This window comes from Arvicola amphibius, chromosome 9 (assembly GCF_903992535.2).
Source record: "Arvicola amphibius chromosome 9, mArvAmp1.2, whole genome shotgun sequence".
Classification (NCBI taxonomy): domain Eukaryota; kingdom Metazoa; phylum Chordata; class Mammalia; order Rodentia; family Cricetidae; genus Arvicola; species Arvicola amphibius.
Genome location: NC_052055.2, coordinates 32,299,674 through 32,324,703, shown reverse-complemented (window position 1 = coordinate 32,324,703; position 25,030 = coordinate 32,299,674). Strand labels below are relative to the sequence as shown.

The following is a 25,030-nucleotide window of genomic DNA, read 5'->3' as shown; positions in this document are numbered from 1 at the left end:
GGTGAAGGCCTGCAGTGGACTTCCCTGTCTCCCTGATCAGAGTGGCCCCAGGCAGTCTCTTCAGTGCACTGTCACCTGAGAAGATGGCAGAGCAGTCGTCACACACGTGGACATTCATCGTACTTACTCAGTTGGAGGGAACAGGCATGGAGTGATGGCCTCTTCCAGAGGACCTGGTTCGGTTCCCAGCACCCACCCAGCAGCTCACAGCCTCACACAGACATACATACAGGTGAAACATCAATGTATGCAAAATAAAAATGAATAAGTTATCTTAAAAACACATTTTCAAAATAAACTATTTGAACTTTTTGTGCCTTTTTTTGATGTTTGTTTTTAAATCTTTTTAAAAAATGTTTGAGCATAGCCGGGCGGTAATGGCTCACGCCTTTAATCCTAGCAGAGGCAGGTGGACTCTGTGAGTTCAAGGCCAGGCTGGTCTACAAGAGCTAGTTCCAGACAGGCTTCAAAGCTACAGAGAAATCCTGTCTTGAAAAACCAAAAGAGAAAAAAGAAAATTGAGTATATAAGTGTGTGCACATGACGTTCGGGTCGGAGGGCAACTTTGTGGCGTCAGGTCTTCCTCCATGTCGATTCTGGGACTCAAACTCAGATCACCAACCATGCCCTCACCAGCTGAGCTATCTTGCCTTCCCGGTATCCCAGCTTTTAGGTTATGTTGAGGTCTAGTTTGTGTCAGGTTTGTATTAATTCTCTTTTACAAGTTATTCTACCTGTATGTACCTACATGGATGTTCTGTCTGCTTGTATCCAATGTGTACCACATGTATGTCTGGTTCCCATGAAGGTAAGAAAGGGGCACTGGGTCCCCTACAACTGGACTTACAGTTGGTTGTGAGCCACTATCTAGGTTCTGGGAGTCAAATCTGGGTCCTCTGCTAAAGTATCAAGTGCTCCTAACCACTGAGCCATTTTTCCAGTCCCCCACCTCCCCCCTTTTGAGACAGTGTCTCACTGTGTAACCCTGGCTGTCCTGGAACTTACTATATAGACCAGGTTAACCTAGAAGTCACAGAGACCTGTCAGCCTCTGCCTCCTACATGCTAGGATTAAGAGTGTGTGCCTGCCTGCCTCTACTACTAACCACCCCTAATCCTTTCATTTACTTGAAAATTAAAAATATTTGACTCTGTGTGTGTGTGTGTGTGTGTGTGTGTGTGTGTCCTTATATGTCATGTGGTGAGGGAACACCTTACAGGGATCATCAGTTCTGTCGTGTCGTAGTAAAATAGCATTTTGACAAAGGATCACCCTAGCTGGTCTAGAATTTGCTATGTAGACCAGACTGGCCTAGAACTCACACAGATCTGCCTGCCTCTGCCGTTCTGGGATGAAATGATGGTCACACATTGCTCATCCCTTTCCAGGGCTCCGCCAGGAGTAGTCAGTGTAGGGCATTTACACAGGATTACAGTCAAAGCTACTCCTTTTGGGAAGTTGTTGAGTGTTTGCCACCATGCCCTGCTCTATAGAAACCCTTAATTACAAAGTCCCTGGGCTTGATTTGCTTTTTTAGAGTCAGGATCTTACTGTGGGACCCAGGCTAATTTTGAAGTGTCCTTTGTTTTGCTTTTTTCTTTCTTCCTTCCTTTGTTTTAGCTTTTCTTTGGTCCCTTTTCTAAGACAAGGTCTTGTATGTATCCCAGATTTCCTAGTACTCACTATGTAGCCTGCTTCAGCTTCCCAGTGCTGGGGCCACAGGCATGTACCGCCACCACCCCTGGTTTATGACATTATTCCTGTAGGCTGTGGACCAGTGGTGTCTGTGCTGTGTAGGTTTACCTGGAGCTGTCCCACAAAGGCTCAAGGAAACCCCACATAGCACCCAGAGGACTGGATGGTAAGAATCTTCCTGAGAGGAACCTTGGCGAGCCAAGGGGCCATGTGGCAGGTGAGAGACAGACATGCCATACAGACAGAGTGTAAGTAGGGAATTTTACTGGGATAAAGGGAATGTGGGAAGGGAAAGGAGAGAGAAAGAGAGAGAGGCAAAGACCTGCTAGCCTCTTCAAAAGAACAGCAGGAAAAAGAGTGGGAATGGGTGGAGCTTGTCTCTTAAAGGGACCCTTTGCATCTGCATACAGACTGTAGTGACATAGCAGCCCTAGGACCCTGGACTGACCAGGGTACTGCCTGAGTGCATCCTGCCAGGTGATAGGCCAGCATAAACCCCGAATCCTAACACTGGAGAACCAGAGACGGTACCCTGCTGGACTTTATCCAGGGTCACTGACTTTTGGGGGATTGTTTGTCCCCCATCTCCTTTCTTGGACTTTGGTGACTGTACACTATAAACATCAACATTGCTCCACCCAATCCTACTGAATGAGTGACGTCACTTGCTAGAAGGACAACACCCAAGAGTCACCAAGGCCTGCTTTTGTGGAAGCTCCTCATCAGCATTTTAGTATCTGGGGGTTGATTGCCAGTTGCCTAGTGAGCATCCTATGTTCCTATGGCAACATAGAGATGTTTGGCTTGTACTAAGATGAGGTGGATGACTGGATGCAAGTACATCTCCATCTGCTGTGTTGTGGAGCATGGGAACCAGGTGCTGCTAGGTCACCATGTCTCCAGGGGTCTGTTAATCAAACAGAGCAGCATGATATGGCGGGGAGGGGGAGGGAGGACACCCACAAGCTGCCAAGGACAGGTGAGAGCAGCGAGGTGCCTAGGAAAGACAGGACTGAGGCCTCCACTTCACCAAGCCCACACCTGAATAGACTGCAGCATCCACAGAACACTTTGAGGTACCAGTAAGGCCTGGCACAAGGAACTGTGAGAGTTGAGCCATTGGGGTGTTGGGAGTACAGTACTGCAAGAAGAGTCTGTGTCTCCATGGTGTGGAGAGCCAGAGGTCTCATAATCACAGGCACACTGCCCTTCTGAGGCTGCAGAACACGGCAGCTGACGCTCTGACCTGGGCTACATCTCAGCATGCACAGCACCATCACACCATTGTCCTCGGGCTAGCTTAGCACTCCTTTGTAAGCTAATCAAGTAAATGATGGCAGTCATTTGGAACACTTTTTAAAGGGTATCCAAATGAAACTTTGACTGGCCTGAACTTGTGGCCATCCTCCTTTCTCTACCTCTCAAGTGCTAGGATTATAGGCCTTAAGATATTAAGAACATTTGGAGAAAGATGCTCAGAAGAGAATAAGACGCACCCAAGGTGGAGAAGTGTATGTGCTTGCCAAGGGAGAACAGGAGAAAGTAAAATGTACCTAAGCATGGTACAACTATCTCCTAGAGTAAGAATCGACTTGTCTCAGCATCAGATACATAAACCATTTTGTGGTCCGCAAGTTGCATCTCAAAAATAAACCCACTTCCTTCCTTTTTCCTTTTTTTTGATTTTTCAAGACAGGGTTTCTCTGTGTAGCCCTGGCCATCTTGGACCTCACTCTGTAGACCAGGCTGGCCTAGAATTCAGAGATCCACCTGCCTCTGCCTCCCTAGTACTGAGGTCAAAGATGTGTGCCTCTACTTCCCGACGTTCCCTCCTTCCTCCCCACCCTTCTCTCTTTTGATGAGTGAGGTAAGTGTGGTGGTTCATTGGATGCCCTGGAGGGAAATATATGAATTCTAGTGGTATGATGAAACCAAGAGCCAGTAGGGTTGCACAGGGGGCTTGGTACATGTGCTTTTCCTATAAACGTGGTTTCTGGTGAGATTCTTACAAAATTACAGGTTTGTAGCTTGGAAGGGAGAAAGGCCTTAAGCAATGAAGTGTGCTCTAGTTCCTGCCGGGGAAATAGGCCTCAGACCTACCCCAGTCACACGGGTGTCTTAGATGAGAGCTAGGTAGGGGCAGGACAGTCACTTCCCTGGCCACTTACTTCTCTTGAGAACTGAGTCACTCTGATAATGACAACCTCCTTGTCACCTGCCATTTGGGGGCCCATAACGTCCTTGGTGCTGACATCAGAAAAATGAACAATGAGCAAAGAACAGCCAAAAAAACCTTTTTCAGCCAGGCAGTGGTGGTGCAGGCCTTTAGTCCCAGCACTCAGGAGGCAGAAGCAGGGGGGGTCTCTGTTAGTTCAAGGTCAGCCTGGTCTACATAGTGAGTTCCAGGACAGCCCTGGGATTAAAGGTGTGAGCCAGCACGGTCCTTTTTTTTTTTTTTTTTTTTTTTTTGGTTTTTCGAGACAGGGTTTCTCTGCAGCTTTAGAGCCTGTCCTGGAGCTAGCTCTTGTAGACCAGGCTGGTCTCGAACTCACAGAGATCTGCCTGCCTCTGCCTCCCGAGTGCTGGGATTAAAGGCGTGTGCCACCACCGCCCAGCCCATTTTTTTTTAAATTCTAGATAACTTCAGAATTTTTTTAATGTCATTTTAAAATTTATTATGTATATAGTGTTCTGGGCACCAGATCTCATTATAGATGGGTATGAGCCATCATGTGGTTGCTGGGAATTTAACTCTGGACCTCTGGAACAGCAGTCAGTTCTCTTAACCTCTAAGCCATCTCTCCAGCCCAAAGAGAGATTTCTTTTGTCTTGTTTTGGAGTGTTAGGTCCATGGTTGCTTGTCTTCATGGTGGTGACGGCTTGTGTGTTAGTGAAAGTTCTTCACCTTCCTGGCTGACAGGAAGCAGGCAGGCACCATGCAGACCTCAGGATCAAACCCATAACCAGGCTCCCTCCAGACCTGCAGTGCCTCCCTGTGGTCACTCACACCATGAGCCCCACAGTGGGTGACCTGGACACATCACAGACCTTTATTTTAGACTATGCTTCACTAATGACCCGGACATCTCTGAGGTTGAGCTGATAGTCAAGGCATCAGTCCAAATCTTATATCTATTTAACCAGCAGTGTGCTGATACACGTGATCACAGATAAACTATTTCCCTTGTACTTAGAGCCTTTCAGGAAACTAAAGTCTGAGATTCCAGTTTGCACACACACACACACACACACACACACAGACACACATATATATTCAGTGCCAGGGCTTAACCCTAGGCCTTACTTAACTCATGCTAGGCAAGGGCTCTATCACTTAGATCTACCCTCAGTCCTTACAAATCACTCCTTTTTGTGGTTTTTAAATATATCTACTGTTACTTTTTCTTTTTGGAGACAGGGTTTCTCAGTAGCTATGGAACCTGTCCTGAAACTTGCTCTGTAGACCAGGCTGGTCTCGAACTCACAGATCCGCCTGCCTCTGCCTCCTGAATGCTGGGATTAAAGGTGTGTGCCGCCACTACCTGTCTACATTTTTATCTTTTGTATTGGTTCGTGCACACGCATACACACGTGCCTGTCTTCTATGATGCATATGGAGGTCAGGAAACTTTCCTTCCACTATGGTTCCAGGGTTGGACTTGGGTCATCGGGATTGATGGTGGGTGTCCTTACCACTAAGTCCTCTGACTGGTTCTGGCAATGCAGCACTGACTGGCCTAGAATTCACCATGTAGTTGGGTGAGTTCTAAAGGCAGTGGTATGTAACCCCGCCGGCAGGGTCAGCTATTCAGGGTCCTCTGAAGGGGCGCTACCTGAAAGACATGGGCTGGAGAGAGAAATGGAGACCAAGCAAGATTCTATTGTCAAGGTCTCGTTTATTGGAGTGAAAGTTACAGCTTATATAGCCCTTGAAAGAGGAACTTGACATGGGGTGGAGGTAAGGGTAGGCAGGAACCTTGCCGGGTAACTGGAAGGTCATCAGTCAGCACCTGGTGTAAGCTGAAACATGTGATCCATTAACATTGGAATAAGGGGTGGGTTCCGTTAACAGAGTTCTCAAGATAATTGGGATGTGGGGTGGGTTCTCGGTAAACATCCTTAGGGCAATGACCTCTGCCATCCTTTAGGACAACGGTTCCTGACAAATCCCAATGACCTCTGCTATCCTTTAGGACAGCGGTCCCTGACAGTGGTACAGGCCTTTTATTCCAGCACTTAGGAGGCAGAAGTAGAGACAGAGGGATCTCTAAGTTTGGGGCCAGCCTGGTCTACAGAACAAGTTCCAGGAAAGCCAGGCTACACAAAGAAACCTTGTCTCAAAAGAAGAAGAAGAGAAAAGAATTGACTACATATTACAGCTGGCCTGATCCTCCTGTCTCTGCTCTGGGTGATGAACTGTTGCAGGTGTCACACACACACACACACACACTGCCGTGAACACTTGCCCTTTGGATGAATGAGTTCCCAGAGGAGAGGAGTGCAAAAGCTCCCAGAACTGAAGTGGCCGTGCATCCCTCCGAGACTGTGGGAGACGGGAAGTTCACACCCGTCTCTATCCCATCTGCCTTCTCTCTTTACAGTGACAGGACAGTTTTAGTTTTAAGTGTCAATATTTACAAATGCCAGAAGCTATCTTTTTTTTTTTTATAAGGACTGGAACTAACGTGTAATACTTTAGGTGTCAGTTTAATGTGTAGCAGTTTATGAATGAACGGTGCATATTGAGACCTAGATTCAGGAAGAGCAGGAGCATTCCACGGCCCAGCAGGTGATTCTGTCACAGGCAGTGGTGGAGCAAGTCCCCAGCCCAGGAGGTGATTCTGTCACAGGCAGTGGTGGAGCAAGTCCCCGGCCCAGGAGGTGATTCTGTCACAGGCGATCCAGTTTGCTCGTCAGGAAACAAAGCAAGGCTCTTCTCATCCTTCTTTTTAAGTTGAATTTTATTTAAGATTAATCTATTCTTGGTTATGTGGAAGTGTCTGTGCAGCTACATGAGTGTAGATGCCTGAGGCAGTCAGCGGGTGGTATTGGAGTCCCCTAGAGCTGGAGTTCTGAGCTGCCTGGCAGGCGAGCTGGAAACTAAACTCGGGTCCTTTCAGGAGGCTTGCTCTTAACCACTGAATCATCTCTCCAGCCATCAACTTATTTGAAATGGGGTCTCTCATTATCTCAGACTGGCCTCGAACTTACCATATAGTTGAAGATGACTCTGAACTCCCTATCTGAAAGTCTCCATCTCCTCAGCACTCAGATTTCAATAATGGGCCATCATGCCTGATTCCTATGGTGCTAGGCATAGAAACCAGGGCTTCTGTGCATGCCAGGCAAGCCCTCTACCCACTGAGATAAGCCTCCAAAGCCTTCCGTTGCCACTGTAAGAGCCCACTAAAGTGTCACAGTCCATGTTGACTACTGAAACCAAATACCATAGACCATGGCTTAAAGACAACAGAAACTGGAGCAGCTGGCCATGATGATACATGTGTATAGACGCACCTACTCAGGAGGCTGAGGCACAGGTAAGACAGGAGGATGGGATGGAGGAAGGGAGGAAAATAGTAAGCAAGCAGGTGAAGGGAAAGAGCCAGGCGTGGTCATGAAGGCAGAGAGAGGGTCAGAAGTTTAAGGCAAGCTCCGACTATTTATTTGGTGAATTTGAGTCCAAACCGGGCTACAGCAGACCCTATCTCATAACAAAAAAAAGCAACGGAAGGGACCCCAGCGTCCAGTGATAAAACTATTTCGTTGTCACAGGTGGCACCTTATCACTGTGTCCCCACGTAGTTCAAGAGTCAAGGCAGCACTCTAGGGTCTGTTGAGGCTGTGTAGCCAAAACTGCTTGGTTCCACTGCTTCACCCCCATGCACTGGGATTGCAGGTGTGCTCCTGTGGTCCTCTTTTATAAGGGTAGTGACCCTTGAGGAAGGCTCCTCCCTTACCATCTCTAACTCCAGCCCCCCAGGCACACAGTCAAGGGGTCTGAAGCTGTCACTTGCCCCACTAATCCACAGGGTGGGAAGCACAGGGATTGGAAATGAACCATGGGCAGGGGTGTATCTCCTTATAAGTGTCTACTTATGTCCCAGGTCCCTCAGCAGGAATGCCACCCTGACCTGTTATGCATTCCCAATCCCAACAGTGTTCCCATTCCTCAGACACACAAAACATATAGGATTAGAGTCGGGCGGTGGTGGTGCACGCCTTTAATTCCAGCACTCAGGAGGCAGAGGCAGGTGGATCTCTGAGTTCGATGCCAGCCTGGTCTACAAGAGCTCGTTCCAGGACAGGATCCAAAGCTACAGAGAAATGCTGCCTCGAAAACCCAAATATATGTAAGAGCTCACAGTGGCATGACCACAGGGACCAAGTCTCACATAATGTCACTGTGATGGTAAAAATAAAACGTTGCCGTTCCCAGAGTGGCTGCAGCGGACAAGCAGGTCTCACAGGTGAGAGATCAAGAGCAGCAAGTCCCACAAAGAGCCACAGTCACAGCAGTGAGAGACAGGCATGCCACTAGACCATGCCGCCGGTCTCCGAAGGCAGCTGTTCCCAGGCAGGGAGCCATGCAACGAGTGAGAGACCAAGATGGGTAGGCATGCCATGCAGAGTGAGGTTGGATATTTAGTGGGTTATGGAAGAGAAAGGGGGTAGGGGAAAAAGGGAAAAAAGCAGAGAGGAAGAGAGAGGAGAGAAGAGAAAGGGGAGAAGGGGGAGAGGCAAAAGCTGCCTCCTTGACAGAGAGACACAGAAAAGAAAGACTCAGACTGAAAGTGGAAGATCCACCTGCCTCAGCGGTGGAAGAGCTGGGGGTGGTAGTGGTGGTGGTTTGTCTCTTAAAGGGACAGGACAGACTATTACAGTCACCCTGGTAATAAACACAGGGCCCAAGCCTCACACAGATGCTAGGATTCTGTCCCCATTAGGGCCTCTCTGTGATGGTCTGGCCCTGATAGGGGTAATGACTATTGGTGTTAGGGCTGCTACAGAAGCCAAGGTCCTGGAGCTTACAGGTGAGTAAGCTGTCCCTAATGCAGGAAATTCTGTCAGTGCTAGGGCAGGATGGCCCAACCCACAGCTGAATGGACCAGAGTCCATCTTAACCTTTATAGCAGCAAGACACAGAGTGACACAGCCAAATGTCTTTGGGAAAAGTGTGGAGCCTTGATATGGGGTTGGCACTGTCTGGGGGAACTGCAGGAGGGGAGAGACAAGTGGGTGGCCTAGGTTAAACAGTGACACCATGATGAGTGGACTGAGGAGCATGAAGAAGAAGATGCTCAAGACCTGATAGGTTCCAAGCCATATCTCGCCCCATGGGTCTGTAGTAGTGCCTCCTTGTGACTCTCTGAGAACCCAGTGCCCTCCCCACGTCTACTGGCCCTTCAGCTTTTTCTCTGAAGGGATTCAAGTCTTTGCCAACATTCCTATTGTATTTGTTACTTTTGCTTCGTTTTTTAGATCCTCATACATTCTAGATGGAGTCTCTGGGCATTGGAGATACGTACATTATGTAAATAGAAAGGATATATGGTTACTGGGTGATGGTGGCACACACCTTTAATCCCAGCATTTCGGAGGCAGAGGCAGGGGGAGCCCTATAAATTCAAGGGCAGCCTGGTCTACAGAGCGAGGTCCAGGACAGCCAGGACTACACAGAGGAACCCTGCTCAAAAATCCAAAAAAAAGGATATATTTTGAGCATCACATCTCCATAATACAGTGCAAACATCTTCCACTCTGTGGCTTTGCTACTCTGGGTTTCCTTGTTTTGTTTTTTTGAGACAGAGTTCTATTATGCAGCCCTGGCTGTCCTGGAACTCATTTTATAGACAGGCTGGCAGAACTCACAGAGTGCTGGGTTTAAAGGCATGCACGTTAAAGTCAGCTACAAGCAGCACTTTCTTCCCTGAGACAGGGCTTCTCTGTGTAGTCCTTGCTGTTCTGGAACTCTCTCTGTAGACCAGGCTGGCCTCAAACTCAGAGATCTGCCTGCCTCTGCCTCCCAAGTGCTGGGATTAAAGGCATGCGCCACCCTTCCTACAAGCAACATTTTTATGCTGAGAATCTTAGTATAGGAGATTTGGAGGGGGCCAAAATGTTGCAGAATTCTTAATAAAAACTCAGAGTCATATTACAGGTGAAAGCTGAGGATCAGAGAATTAGTGCAGGGAGCCACTAGAGAGACCTTTTACCTCTACCAAATCCTCAGACTGAAAGGGCGAGCCTGTCTCTATGAATCTTCAGACTGCATGCTATCTCCTCCTGATTTATATTCCTCTCTCTGCCCAGCCATATTGCTCCTGTTTCCACCTCCTTAGTGCAGGATTAAAGGGGTATGACTCATAAGTACTGGGATTAAAGATGTGAGCCTCTACCACCTGGCTGTTTGTCTTTGAGACTGGATCATTCTAGTGCAGCCCAGGATGGCCTTCAACTCACAGAAATCTGTCTGCCTCTGCCTCCCCAAGTGCTGAAATTAAAGGTGCGTGGCGCCACCACCGCCTGGTCTCTATGGCTAACTAGTGGCTCAGTTCTGCACTCTGACCATCAGGCAAGCTTTGTTAGATTGCAAATAAAATCTTACTCCATTCTCGTGTGGCCCTGAGCACAGGAGGACTCTGTGGGCATGCATGTTAGGGACAGGTTGTGCACCATCTGTAAGAGTGCAGGGCTGGGTTTTCTCCATGTTGATCAGATTCTGGGACTGTGTTCCACAGCCCTGAGCTTAATCAACCTCTGTATCTTTCTGGCTGTGGTGTTCAGTTACAGCAACAGAAATGGAACTAAGGCACCGGGTGGTGGTGGCGCACACCTTTAATCCCAGCACTTGGGAGGCAGAGGCAGGCAGATCTCTGAGTTTGAGAACAGCCTGGTCTACAAGAACTAGTTCCAGGACAGGCTCCAAAGCTACAGAGAAACCCTGTCTCCAAAAAAACACAAAAAAAAAGCAAAAAAAGAAAGAAGGAAGAAAGAAAGAAGAAGAAGAAGAAGAAGAAGAAGAAGAGAGAGAGAGAGAGAGAGAGAGAGAGAGAGAGAGAGAGAGAGAGAGAGAGAGAGAGAGAGAGAGAGAGAGAAAGGGACTAAGGCACAATTCCTATTTCTCTCCTAGAAGTAGGAGTCTTCATAGATTGCTGAAGGCTCTGAGGATTGCAGTCAATAAACTTCAGAGCTATTTGACTTGATACATATTATATATTTTGAAACAAGGTCTCACTATGTAACTCTGGCTGGCTTAGAACTCACTATGTAGACCAGGCTGGCCTCAAACACATATAGATCCACCTGCCTCTGCCTTCTAAGTGATGGGACTAAAGGCGTGAGCCACGTGCCTAGCTGCTTTGGAGATGGTCTCCCTAGCCAACCCCTGCCTTAATCCCAGTGCTAGGATTACAAATATGTGTCACCACACCATCTTGAAGAAACAAAGAGCCCCTGAGGTTGAATCCCTCAGGCCCCAAGGCATTGGAACATGTTTTGTGCAATTTTTCAGACTCTCTTTTCTCTTTCCTGGGGGTTACTGACCAAAACTGGAAGTGCACAGTGTACTAAGCTATGGACTGGCCTGCTTCACTATCTCAGGCTGTGCCTGAGCCTACAGATACATATGGCATCAGCAGGACCAGCACAAGTGGGAATTTGTTGGGGATCAGCCTCAACAAAAATACCTCTTGCCAGGGTAGAGGCGTGGGGATTTATAAATATAGCAAAGAATATGAAGACACAAATGAAAATAATAAAACGGAGAAACAGAATAATATCAGGAGCAAATTCCATTGAGTACTGAAATTAGCCTGTGTTTAATTTCCAATTGCTTAAAATATCCCTGACCCCAAAAGGTAGGAGTAAGACAAAAAACTACATTAATATGATACAAGTATATGAACAGACCAGTTGAAGGTCGCAGACTACTACTTCCTAAGGTAACAAAACATTCTGTAGGCAAACCACTCCTTTGGTGGAATCCAAAGTTATCTCCTTTTTTTTAAGAAAAAGATTTATTTTCTGTATATGAGTTTTCTATTTGTGCGCACACCTTTATCCCAGGAGAGGGCATCAAATCCCACTAGAGATGGTTGTGAGCCACCATGTGGTTGCTGGGAATTGAACTCAGGACCTCTGGAAGAGCAGTCAGTGCTCTTAACTGTTGAGCCATCTTTCCAGCTCCCAAAGTCATCTCCTTAAGGGAACTGGAATTTAGCTGTGTCCTTAGACTTTTGTTTGAGGTAGAAATGTGTCTACTTCTCTATTTCTGAAATACAAGGTCTGGTTATTAGCCACACCTGTTGACAATAACCTTGAGTGAGCAGAACTCTCTGACCTAAATCTAGGTGGGATCTTTGTTTGAGGTAGAAACACAATAACCGTGAAGGACTAGAGGTAAGTTCCTACTCTCTGACCTTTGGTCAACAGAGAAATAGGCTCAGATTTTCCAGTCTCCACAGGAATTGCATGGGCCAGGGCACGGAACCAGATTGGGAACTTGAGAAAGTTCTAGGCATGAGTGGAGATGACACCATTGTAAATTGAGTCCTAGCTTGCAGGCCAGAAAGAAGGCCTTGTGGAGGGGGCAGGGCATTCCCAGTTTTGCTGGTCGGGTGGAGGAACAGGTGGCTTGGGGAATAAAAACGTGAGGGGGAGAGATGGTGGCCCTGGTTTGGGTTGTGTCTCCAGATCTTGTTTGGTGCATCAGTGAAGGAGAGGGTGCTGTACTCAGGAGAAAGGGCACCCTGAACCCTAGTGCTGGGTGGCTGGATGTGATTCCTGGGCTTACCTGGGCACTTGGCAGTGGAAGGTGAGAGACAAGACGCAATGGCATTCTCCCACCAGGAGAGAGCAGTGTTGGGTCTCAGGAGAGACACAATCCCGCATTCCTGAGATTATCCTGGCTGGAAACAAAGTTTCCCAGCCTCCAACCTACCGAGCCTACAGCTTTCCCTCCAGGCCCTAGAGTTGTGCAGTCAGTCAAGGTGACGCTGTGGGCCTCCGAGTGAGACGTAGCTGCTGGAAGGCCCCGCTCCACACCAGCCTTGCCTGCTACCACCATCTTGCTGTTCTTAGAACAGTGGCTATTTACAAAGCCAGCTCTCTGGGCTACTTTAATTTTGCTTGTTTGGGACCTCCCCCCTCTCCTTTCCCTTAGTGGCAGGGCCTCCTACACTGCCTTGTTTCCACGCCCTAAGTTTCCACACCTGGATACTTAGGAACTCTTACAAAAGAAGCCAGGCTGGCTTGCTGGTTGAGGGCCAGCAACACTGCTGCACTTAGCTGCATTGACTGGACCCCAGCCACAGACACACTGGGCTCCATTTCTCACTCCACTTCTGAGGGAGTGACCATGGTGTTCATCCTCTTGTGATGAGCAGCCATGCCCATGCTTCCCAGACTTCCTGGTGCTCAGAAACACAGTCCACATTTTTATTTATTTTTTTGTGAGACAGGTTTCATGTATACCAGGCTGGCCTTGAACCCTGTTCCCCCTCCTGAGTTCTGGGATTCTATGTGGTGTGTAATCATGTCTTTTTTTTTTTTTTTTGATTTATCTTTATTTTTGTGTGTGTTGGTCTTTTACCTGTATATATGTCTGCATGAGGGTGCCAGATCCCTTGGATCTGAAGTTACAGACAGTTGTAAGCTGCTTTGTGGGTGCTGAGAATTGAATCCCGGTCCTCTGGAAGAGCAGACAGTGCTCTTAACCAGAGCCATCTCTCCAGTCCCTCATGTCTAGTTTTTGTGGTGCTGGGATCGAACCCAGAGTTTCTTTTCTGGCGGGGGAGAGGGGGTTTCGAGGTAGGGTTTCTTTGTGTAACTGGAACTCACTTTGTAGACCCGGCTGGCCTCGTACTCAAGAGATCCACCTGCCTCTGCCTTGAGTGCTGGGATTAAAGGTGTGTGCCATCAGGGTTCTTCGTGACTGGCAGGCACTCTATCAACTGAGCTGCTGCATGCCCCCCAAACAGATGTCATGACTCCTGGGGGGTGCAAGGTCTTGTGCTCCACTGCTCAGCTTGAGTCCCCAGCTCCCATCAATTCTGTGCTGCTGGGGCTGGTCCTGAGCAAATCTCTCCTGAGTTCAGGAAATCTTGTCTCCATTCCCAAAGTAGTGGTGACCACAGGGTCAGGTATGATTACCAGTTTGTGTTAATCTCTTGGAGGGAGACCCACCATTTCTTTTATCCCAGACAGGATTTAAACTCTTCATCGTCCTGCCTCAGCCTTCTGAGTAGCTGGGGTGGCAGTCTGCAGTACCTCGTAGTTTCCTCTCTTCTTTTCGACGTGTATTGGAAGGAGAATGGACTTTGAAGACGCTGCAAGTGCGCAAAGTGATTTTCTGAGCTGCCGCCTCCACAGAAAAGGCTTCAGGGACAGTAGGACAGGACCGGGAGCACTTGTCAGCAACAAGTGGGTTAAGGACAGATGTGCTCATTCCGCCGGTCTCAGAGCAAAGCCTGGGGGCTCTGAGCCTTGGAACGGGGGAGATCCGAGTAGATCTGCTTCCTGACAGCTTATAAAATTAATCTTGAACTCGCTGGGCTTCTTTGGTGCTTTATTATCTAGGTTGTCGAGCCGCGCCGGGAGGTGGCGGTGTGGTCGCGCGCACGGGCCTGGCCGCGTCCAAGTTCAAGCTCTGGGTGGGGAGCCAGCTTCCCGTCGCCGTTTCGTTAATAACTTAAAGAGCCAGGCCGAGGTGCAGGGGCGGGGGCGCGGCGGGACGCGGCCCGAGCTCTGCCGCTCGGCGCGGGAGGACCCCTGACTCGGGTCACAGTGCTGGGCTGGCTGTGCCCGGAAGCCAGACGTCGCCACGCTCGGCCGCAGGAGAGGTCTCGGCCTGTGTGCCCCGGGTCGCCTCTAGGGTCCCACACTCCGGGCAGCCACGCCGGGGGTGGGGGGCGCCACCGTTCTCAACCCCCCACCCCATTTCAGCTGCCCGGCGTGCGCGCGCCGCCTCCAGCCTCCTCCCCTGCCTCCTCCTTCCCCGCCACCTTCCCCCTCCTCCTCTTCCCCCTCCTCCTGGCCGTCCCCTCCCTCCTTCCCGCCCTCTCCCTCCTCCCCGCCGTCCCCCTCCCTCGCCGCCGTCCCCTCCCTCGTCGTCCCTCTCGCCCCTCCTCCTCCCCTCCCTCCTCCCACTCCCCTCCCCCTCCGCTCCCGCCACCTCCGCCCGCCGCCCCGGCCGCGTCGGGTAAACCTGTTCTGCGAGGCGGCCGCGCCGGGGCGGATCGAGCGGCCGGCGGCTCCTCGCGGCTCGCGGCGTCGGGGCCCGTGGAGCGCGCGGCCGACCCTCGGCCGCGGCCCTCGGCGGCGCCACCATGTACTCGGGAGCCGGCCCCGGTGAGTCCGCGCGGCGCCCGGCGCTCGTGCCGCGGCGGTTGGCGGGGGGCAGGCGGGGCGGGCGGGGGCGACGGGGCCTGTGGGGCCGCGGGGTGGCCGGGCAGGGCCTCGGGGCGGGGAGGCCCAGCTCGCCCGAGCTGCGCGGCCGGGACGAGTGTGGGGGCCCAGGCCCGGCCTGCAGCGGGTCGCCGTCCTCCCGCAGCGCTCCTCCCGCCGGTCCCGAGCGTAGAGCTGCGGGGCCCAGTGCTTCGGCCCAGGGGCGGGGAGCTGGACGGGTCGGGAACCGAACCCCCGGGCCCCAGGACCGCGATCGGCCGCTCGGGCGCAGTTCCACGCCGGGCAGCCGCCCTCCCCATTCAAGTGTTAATCGCCCTGCGATTTCCTAGTGGAGCGGGTGGCCGCCGTGGCACCCCTTCCCACCAGCGTGTCCTTTTCTCTGGAAAAGTTCCAGAAAACTTAAAAACATCAACGGGGTTCCCCACCCCGCTTCTCCAGCGGAGTGGAGAGCCGTTTACTCGCGGGGCTGAGCAAACAGTCAAGTGTTGGGAGGCTTTTTCGCCTTCTCCCGCCAGGCACGTGGCTCCATTTCCCGGCTGCCCCGCCGCTTGCTCGGGCTCTGCCTGCCCCCTTTTGTCCGCCAGGCTGTACTTGGCGCCCGCGGGCCCTCCCTGCAGCCCACCTGACGTAGTGGTTTGGCCCCCGGGACCTCCCCAGACTTCCCCACTGTGGGGTCTGGGAACCTCCCAGATCTCACCAGGTCCCCTGTGGTGCCCGTTCGGTGCCTAGTGCGCCTCCTCTCCTGATGTCAGAGCTCCTCGAATGCCCACTGGCCAACTTCTAAATGCATTATAGGCTTCCAGCAATTTGAAGACCCATTTAACCTTGCGCCTGGAGGTGACCGGGCCCTGGGGGCAGTTGGTAGGGGTTTGAAGGCCGCCTTCGAAGTGGCCAGGGCAGCCTCCTGCCAGAGTGTGGGAATCCCCCAGCTCAGCGCTGTGGAGAAACCCAGAAAATCCTTAGCTCTGAGGCTGTACGTTTTTCCAGAGTGTCAGTTTTTAGTGACTTCCTTGGGGACCAGGCCAGGCTTTCCTCTATTTTGCTTGTGGATCTTTCAGGCTGTCACTGTGGGTCTTAATTCTGAAGACAGGCAGTGGAGGCTCAGAGAGGTTAAGAGCCCTGTAAACATCCTGGAGCCAGCAACCTGTTTGAACACTCCTGTGGAAGTGGCTCCCAGTCCCTTTGACCTTGACCCACCATAGGAACTACCTGTTTGGTGCGGATTAAGCCAGTGGGTTCCCAGATAGGGTGGGAATAAACCTACTGTGTGTTCTGCTAGGGGCTTCTGCCTTTTAGAAAAGAATGCGGTAGCCCTCTGGATCAACCGGTTAGTTTTGGTCACTGGCAGCTTTGAAGATGGCTGCTGTTACTGCGTGGGCCTCTGCATGGTGGCCCGAGGGAGAGACAGTCCCCTCTAACCAGAAAGCCTTGGGGGAGAAAAGAGATGCCTGTAGGATAGTTCTTGGCTAATGGCAGGCTGGGAAGGAACCCAAGTTCCAGGTGGGCCACTGCTGTAATTGCAAGGCTGGAGCGCAGCTCCATTTTATTATACAGACCACGGCTTTTAATTTTGCTTAATAGAACCCCCAATACAATCTCATCAATGAGACTCAACCATATTTCCAAATTTAGGAGAATGGAAGGCAATTGGGCCTGAATTCTAGAATAGTTAGCGTTTTCCTGTTCCCCGCTAGCTGGGAAGTAAATACTTAGTAAATTAACTGTAAAAATAGAATTCCCAATGGGTTCTTACAGTGCCTGTTACAAATACTGTTACAGGTGTGAAGTTAGTAGCGTCAGGGCTAAGGTTCATAACTTGACAGGTTTGGGTTTGTTTTGTTTTTCCTTCCTGAACTATTGGGAGGGGTTTTAGTGGTTTAGGGTTTGTAAATTCTCTACCCACCCGGAAACTTCCTACTCGGTCTTTTGTAGGTGGATTCCCCCCCCACACACACCTAAGATTCTTAAACTGTCCGGAAGCAGAAGCAGCTCTGTCTCCGGCTTTATAGCCCAGGAGGATTCGCTACAAAGTAACCTATAATGGTGAAAACTGGGTTGAGAGTTGCCAGTCAAGACTGACTTTGAGCAACGCTGCATGCGCGCACTGTGGTCTCTAATGCCAGCAGTTGGCCCTGCTCCCCGAATTCTCCCCAACTCCCAGTTGTGTTTGAGGGTACCACGGCAGCTTGGCGGCCTCTGTGCTGAGTGCTGCCAAGGGCTGGAATGTACATTTGTGGGAAATCTCCCCCAGTAGCCTGTGGAAGAATTTAAATGGGGGGGGGGGGTGCGTGTAAAAGCTTTTGGCTTACACATTCTTAAGAAGCAACATTTTGTAACTGAGTTTCTCTGTCAACACCGTTGGGTTTATTCTTTACAGTTCAAGAGACTGGGCTGCCAGTATGGCTAAAAATGTTTCTTTTCTTTTTTTTTTAACATTATGAATTGTTGTAGGAAATGTAACACATGATTTTAAGAAAGTTTCTACTGTTTAGTAATTTTACAAACATGAAAGCTGGGTGTCTAAAGATGTGATTTCTGCCTATCCATCCCTCCGTTGGGGCTGTCAGTGATCATGGCTTATCAACTGCCTCTTCCCCATTCCCATCCGGAAGCAGACTCCAGACCTGCCATTTCACCATGGCATGTTTGTGTGCACTGAATACAGGGTTTTTTCCCCGCTTGTCTTTCAGAGACAGGGTGGGCTGTATGGCCCAGACTGGTCTCAAACTCATCCTTCTGCCTCTGCTTACAGAGTCCTGGGATCCCAGGCTTATGTCACCACAGAGCTGGTTCGGGTACATGTGATCACTGCCCACTGTCATTGTCACACCAGGTGCTGGCCCTTCCTTGGCTTCAGAACCATAATTACAGTGGCTTGCATTTCCCCCAACCCCTGACAGTGGCTTTTTAAATTTTCTTTTTATTTACATGGATGTATTAGTGTTTGTCTGCATGTATATATGTGTACCACATGTGTGCCTGATGGCCCCAGAGGCCAGAAGAGGGCTTCAGAGAACTGGAGTCACTGCCAGTTGTGAGCCTCCACGTGGATGCTGGGAACTAAGTCTGGGTCCTTCGAGAGCAACAAGTGCTTTTGACTGCTGAGCCATCGCTCCAGCTCCTACAGTTGATGTTAGAATATGGAGTTAATGGAAGAACATGGGAAGTTGAGTTTCTATCTTCTAAATCTTTCTTGGTGGCATTTTATTTTTTGAAACAAGGTTTTACTATGTGGCCCAGGCTGGCTTTGAACTCGTTTATGCTCCCTTGTGGGAGAGCCCCAGATGTGTGCCATCAGATCAGTTTTTTAGCAGAGCCTTGAAAACTAGGCCTCTACCCGCTTTGTCTGCATTTTCAGCTTCTTATTGTCACCTAAGGTCTTGAAAATCTCCGAGTAAGCATCTCCCTTGCAGTCTTCCCTGGTTCAGTACTTAAAACTACCTGCCTGGCCTTCAGACTCCTCTTGCTTGCTTTCCTGTTCTATGAGGGGCTCATAGAACCCCTCTGCCTGCTCCGGTGCATTCTGACTCCCTCCTCCCGAGAATGTTTTTGCACGGGTCACTTTGGTGTCAGATTCACAGTCGCATCAGGGGCCTGTTTCTCCATGGCTCTCTCTCAGCACAGAAGACCAGGATGGCCTTCAGAGCTTAGAGCCCGCCCAACTTAGCTTTCTCCTCCCCAGTTCTGGGCTCAGGTGTGAGGTGAGGAGTCATGCTGTCTTCTGCATCCCTCTCTCCCTTTTCTTGCTCCAGCTCTCCTGTGCACCCTGCAGCTTCACCCATCAGCATCTGGATCTCATGGGCAGTGAGGCTATGCTGGCCCGGCCCCAGCCTTTTCACTCTGGCTGGGTAAAGTGAAGCTCTTGTGGGCATGAAATAGCATCAGGAGTCAGGTGGTGGTGGTTCACATATTTAATCCCAGCACTTGGGAACTCACAGGTGGAACTCTGTGTTCAGGGCCAGCCTGGTCTACAGAGCGAGTTCCAGTACAGGTTCCAAAACTACAGAGAAACCTTTTCAAAAAAAAAAAAAAAAAAGCCAGGTGGTGGCAGCGGCACGCTTTTAATCCCAGCACTCGGCAGGCAGGTGGACAGATCTCTCTGAGTTTGAGGCCAGCCTGGTCTACAAGAGCTAGTGTCCAGGACAGTCTCCCCACCAAAACAAAACAAAACAAAAAAGAGCATCAAGCTACAACTAACTTCCCACTTTCACATCTAAAGCTGAAGAAACTGAAGTCCCCCCTCCCTTTTTTTTCCTCTTTGAGACCAAACCATTGTGCCCTCCAGTCAGGTTTTCAGTAGAGCTGTGCAGGGTTCATTTAAGCTGGGAGCTTTCTGCAGTCAAGTGAGGTACCGGGACAGCGGGCAGACCTGGGGCCATCCCTAAGCCAGGAGCACAGGCCTGAATGTGTACACTTGCCTCACCCAGCATCTGGGGTCTTCACCATGCCTGAAGGGACAATGTGGTGTCCCTGAGATGCTGTACTAAGATATGCCACTGCAGCCCCAGGCAGGGGGCCCACCTGATGTGTGAGAGGCAGCCAGGCCCTCTGCTGTCTGCCAAGAACACAGTGCCTCTGGCTGGCTCTTGGACACTCGACCAGCATCTGGGAACTCCATTCTTGGTCTTCCCATACTGTCTGCAGGGGGCGGTGGTCAGATGAACATGGCTGTTCACTTCAGTCCTGTCCTCCTAGGCATGTCTGGAGAGTTTGACATCCGTGTGGGTCTCAGTTTCGCTGTCAGGAGCATGTGAGATGTTGTGCAGGCTGCTCACCCTCTCTGTACCTTGTGACATAGATTCATTTCCTTTTCCATGTGGCGCAGGCTGAAGGGGAGCCATGCGTATATGTCCCCAGTCATCTTGCAAACATTTTGGTGGGATGATTGGTGGCCCACCAGAGCCGGTGTTCAAGATCAGCCTGCAGAGTTAGCTCCCACTGCTGCCTGCTTACATGACAAGTGGTGGTCTGTGTTCCGTATGCCAACACGGATATGAGCTCCAGTCCAGCACTTTTTGGTTTTTCAAGACAGGGTTGCTCTGTAGCTTTGGAGCTCTGTAGGCCAGGCTGGTCTTGAAAAACTCACAGAGACCCTGCCTGTCTCTGCCTCCTGAGTGCTGGGATTAAAGGTGTGCGCCACCACTGCCCAGCTAAGATTTTCTTCTACTTTTTGTTTTGGTTTGTTTTTCATGACAGGGTTTCTTTGTAACAGTCCTGGCTGTCCTGGAACTCCCTTTGTAGACCAGACTGGCCTCAAACCCACCGAGATCTCTAGTCAGGCACTTCTTAGATGTGGTTAAGACTGAGTGGAATGGGGCTGGAGAGATAGCTCGGGAGTTAAGAGCACTGGCTGCTCTTCCAGGGGACCCAGGTTCCATTCCCAGCACCCACATGACAGCTCCCAGCTGTCTAACTCCGGCTTCAGGGGATCCGACAGACACACATGCAGGAAGCACACCCGTGTGCACCTGGAGATGCAAAGAGCATTAACAAGTATCCGTCTCCCGTCTGACGGGGGATGTTGGCTCCTTACCCCCGCTTGTCCGGAATTCCAGGGAGCTCACCTAAAGCTGAGTCCTTGGAAGCATCTTGAATGGGTCACTGGGGAGCAAGAGGCCAGGGCAGCAAGGGAGTGTGGACTTGACTTAAGGCTTAGCGGCTGGGTAGTGCTAGTGGTTTAAAGAGAGAGGATTTGGGGTCTAGGAGATAATTGTGGGACCTTGGAAGACCAGGCCAGCACCAATGGGAGTCAGAGAGGGATGGGGAGGAAGAGGCTTGGGCAGAAACTGCTTCCTAATTGCTGTGGTGCCAGGTGGGAAGCTTATTCTGGAAAAGTCATCCAACAGCTTTTCGTGTGTGTGTTTGGGCAGGAGCTGGAAGCTGGTTTGGGATGGGAGTGAAAAGAAACATTGTAGGTGGCCAGTTGGTCAGGGCCCAAGCTAAGAAGACATCTCTCTTGTGGAGGATGTTTTGGGTGGAGTGGCCCTTGGACTCCTTTTTCATGTTGTAGGACAGAACTTGGAGCTCTGTTGGGGAGTGACAATCCCAGACTAGTCATGGGGACCGCCCTGTCATCTCTCCTGGCCTCCTTTACCTGGGAAAAGAGGGTGGTGATGGGTTGTGGGTTGTATTGGATATTTTTCCTTTGCTGTGATAAAGCAACTTACAGAAGGAAGTTTCTTTGGTGCTTGTGGTCCAGGAACTCAGAAGTCCATAATGGGGAGAGGTGTGGCAACGAGAAGCTGAGAGCTCGCATTTTTTCAGACATTTGCAAGCATGAAGCAAGGCGAAATGGAAACAGAAGTCTTGAACCCTCAAAGCCATTCTCTAGTGATGCACTGACTCCAGGGCCATACCTCCTAAGTCAACTAGGGAGCAACTATTCAGATACCCCAAATTAGGGACATTTCTCCTTCAAACCACTACAGGGGGTGAATGGAATTCAGCCGGTACCTCATTGTCCTAGCAGGCAGTGAGAAAGTGCCTATGGGAAACTGATCTGTGTCATCATGAAGTTTGGGGAGAGTGGCTCACCTTCATCCTGACAACCACTGTTGGTGAAACATTGGGTTAGTCTTGGCAGAGAGGCCAGATGTCAGCGGGTTTTAGGGCTATTAGGTTTGGGGTGCTGAAGGAGCAATCTGAAGCTGGCGGTGAGTGTTCCAGGTGGGCTTGGAAAAGCCAGGTGAAATAGATGAGACTTTGGGCCTGAGCAATCCGTGAGCTCATGGCTGGCGCTCATCAGCCCTCTAGCCCAGAATTGGACAGGTCTGAAGGAGAGCCAGAATCACCTGCGGGTCTTTCCCCACCTGTACCTGGAAGGCCCTGGAGATGCCACAGGTGATTGCTGTCCCGAGGGATATTATGGGAGTCCCAGGTGCTAGGGCCTCTGGGAAGGTAGAGAACAGCTCAAATCATTCCCAAGGATGCCTGGATCAGATCCGGAGTGGGGCTGAGCCCGAATCCTGACTTGGATGGGTCTGAGAGCACTGTCTCTGCTTTGGCCATAATCTATGAATGGCATGTAGCTGCAGGATTGTCTAAAGGTCCCCAAACATTTAAGTTTATCTGCTTCTTGTCTGTCTGCTTACCTGCCTCCTCTCTTGTAAAAAGACTTAGAAGATGTAAACCAGGACTGCTGTCCTGGGCTGCTACCCCTGCAGCTTGTCTGCTCATCCTTTAGCCTTGGGCTGAAGTTGCTGTTAAGGAGTTGCAGAAATGCCATGCGGCTGTGCATTTTTAAGTACCCGAAGCCACGAGGCTTGGGAACAGCTAACAGAGAGGCTCCTGTGAGGACAAGGACAGTAACCGGTGTCCTAGCCAAGAATGTGACCCGGGGAGTGATTGTCTGTGGGTCCCACTGGGGTCCGGGAGTCCTCTGTTAGGGGAGGCTGGTTTTCTGTAACCTGTTGTATGGTCACCTGTTCCCAGATGAAATGCCAGGGTTGAACACCATAAAAATAATTGGATGTCATGGAGGCCAGCTGTTGGATAATTAACTGCCCAAGTAAGAGGTCGACCCACTGATTTTGTGTGTGTGTGTGTGTGTGTGTGTGTGGTGTTTGTGTGTGTGTGTGGTGTTTGTGTGTGTGTGTGCGCGCGCACGCGCGCGCATGTGCACGTGGTGTCAAGCCAAGAGCAGAACCAGGTTGGCCTCCGGAGGGATTTGAATTTCATTCTGTTGGGTCACCCCTCTCTGTGTGGAGGATCCTGGTTGCCTTGGGTGGCAAGAAGTTGCCTCAGTGCTCACTGGAGACTGAGCCCTGGGCCTGGCTTCTCGAGAGAGTGCCAGGCCACTTATCATTGTCTGCCACAAGGAGGGTGGAGTGGTGAGGCTGGTCCCCTGGGAGTGCAAGACACAGCCCTCCTAATCTCATGGCGGTACCAAGTGTCACTCCAAGGAACACTCATTTGAAATGTGGTTTTCGTTTTATTTTTGCACATTTTTATTGATGCATGTTCAAGTTCATGTTGGACAAGTGTAAGAATCTTGCCAAGTCATTCTTCCTGTGAGCAAACCTTAGATGCAGTTGCAGGTGCCTCATCATTCATTTCCTGCCACTCCAGCCCTGGCCTCTGGGATGTCACCTGGGGCTCCGCTGGCCCCCCACCCAGAGTCTGACCCGGCAGGATAATGTGTATCACTCTTATTATCTAGTCCAGGTGGGTCTGCTTTGTCCATAGAGGGGAGAAGAAAGACGATTGCAGTTTCAGAGCGGGAAGTTCTTTCAAAATGTCAAACAGTGGTTTACATAACATAAATTTAACTATTTAAGGGGCAGAAGAGATGACTCAGTGGTTAAGAGCTCTTGAGAGAACCTGGGTTCCATTCCCAGCACTCACTCTGCCTGTATCCAGCTCCAGGGGATTAATTGCTGCATTCACAGCACTTGACTCTCCCTCCCTCCCTCCCCCTCTCTCCCCCCCCTCTCTCTCTCTCACACACACACACACACACACACACAGAGAGAGAGAGACACAAAAGTAGGAATAATATAAACCTAAAAATTTAAAATGAAGAGTCGGAGAGCGGTGAGGCAGCGTAGTGGCTTGCTGTACAAGCAGGAGCAGTGACGTCTGGATCCTTGCACAGAGGTGAACGGAGGCAGGAGAATGGAAGGACTTGCTGGCTTCCAGCCTGGCAAAAACAAAACGGGACTTCCAGGTTCAGGGAGAGGGCACCTGGCACCCTCCTCTGGTCCTTTGTGCATCTTTACGCACACGTTCATTCAGGCTCCAGGCTTTGGTGCAGTCCCAGTACCAATGTTGATTCCGAGCTCTCACCCCCACCCCGTCCACCAGGCTCAGAAGCCAGTGACTGCTGTGCTGCTGAGTTGCCTGTTTGAGGCATTCTCATGAACAGAGTCGTGCAGTCGTGGCCTTTTGTGTCTGGGGTTTGCTCAGCTGTCCTCAAGATTTTGTTTTGTTTTGTTTTTAAGACAGTATTTCTCTGTAGCTGTCCTCAAACTCACTCTGTAGACTCTGACCTCAAATTTAGCACAGATCCATCTGCCTCTGTCTCCAAGTGCTGGGATTAAAGGTGTACGCCACCACCACCTGGCTACTGCATAATATTCTATCTTACAGATATACCACCACCTATCCATTCCTGTCTCTGGGGTCCGTCCTTCCTTCCTGCTGTGGTTAATAAGCTCCTCCGAACATTTGTGTGTAGGTTTTTGTGTGTGTTGTGTTTTCATCGATATGGATGGGAGCTGATTCACTGGGGACTAACTTCCCGAGGGCCTGGTTTCGGCACTGCCCATCCCTGCTGTCACCATGCAGAGGTGCCACTGTACACCTTGCCGTGCCTCACTGGCATTTCAGAGTTTTAGAAAGAAGTGGGGTTTTTTGTTTGTTTGTTTTGTTTTGTTTTAAGTGGGGAGTGGAGTTGAGACGGGATTGTCTGAAGATGGCCTTGAACTTGATATGTAGCAAGGCAGAACCCTGATCCTGTCTCTGCCTTTTGAGTTCCAAGGTTACCGGTGTGGACCACCAGGCCAGCTTTAGAAAGTGAAGTTCTTTGGTATTTGGTTAGCCATCAAACTGATGGGAAAGTGTGAAGTCTACATACTTTTCCTGATGTGCCTAAGAGAGCTAAGGTCCACTTATCTCCCTAGAACACATTGTAGAGCTTGCAGCCTAGACACTGAGTGAATGGTGGAACCCTGATCAGTCCCCGGGGTCTGAGTGTTTGCTGCCAGCCCTGTGCTGCTGAAGCAGTGCAAGGTTGGCTCCTGCCCGGCCAGCTTAAAAGTAGGGACACAACTGGGAACCAAGGGTCACTCCCAAGTAAGTGCACAGAAGACCACAGGCAGCCCTCACAGAGTGGGTGAAATGGGTAAGAAACCAGGTACAGTTTTCTGAGGAGGGGACTGAGAGCCAGAGGGAGGCAGAGCAGAACAAAGGTTACTTTGGACCTGGTCCA

General features: G+C 50.5%; 1 protein-coding gene across 1 annotated transcript in view; it reads left to right on the top strand.

Moving 5' to 3' along the window:
- The first annotated feature begins 14,930 nt into the window (after nt 1-14,930).
- Ago2 (argonaute RISC catalytic component 2) overlaps nt 14,931-25,030 on the top strand; it is a 71,486-nt gene continuing 61,386 nt past the window's right edge. Inside the window, exon 1 of the mRNA XM_038343348.1 lies at nt 14,931-15,045. Within this exon, the coding sequence (XP_038199276.1) occupies nt 15,024-15,045 (22 nt within the window). The 5' untranslated portion in view covers nt 14,931-15,023. The remainder of the gene's footprint in view (nt 15,046-25,030) is intronic.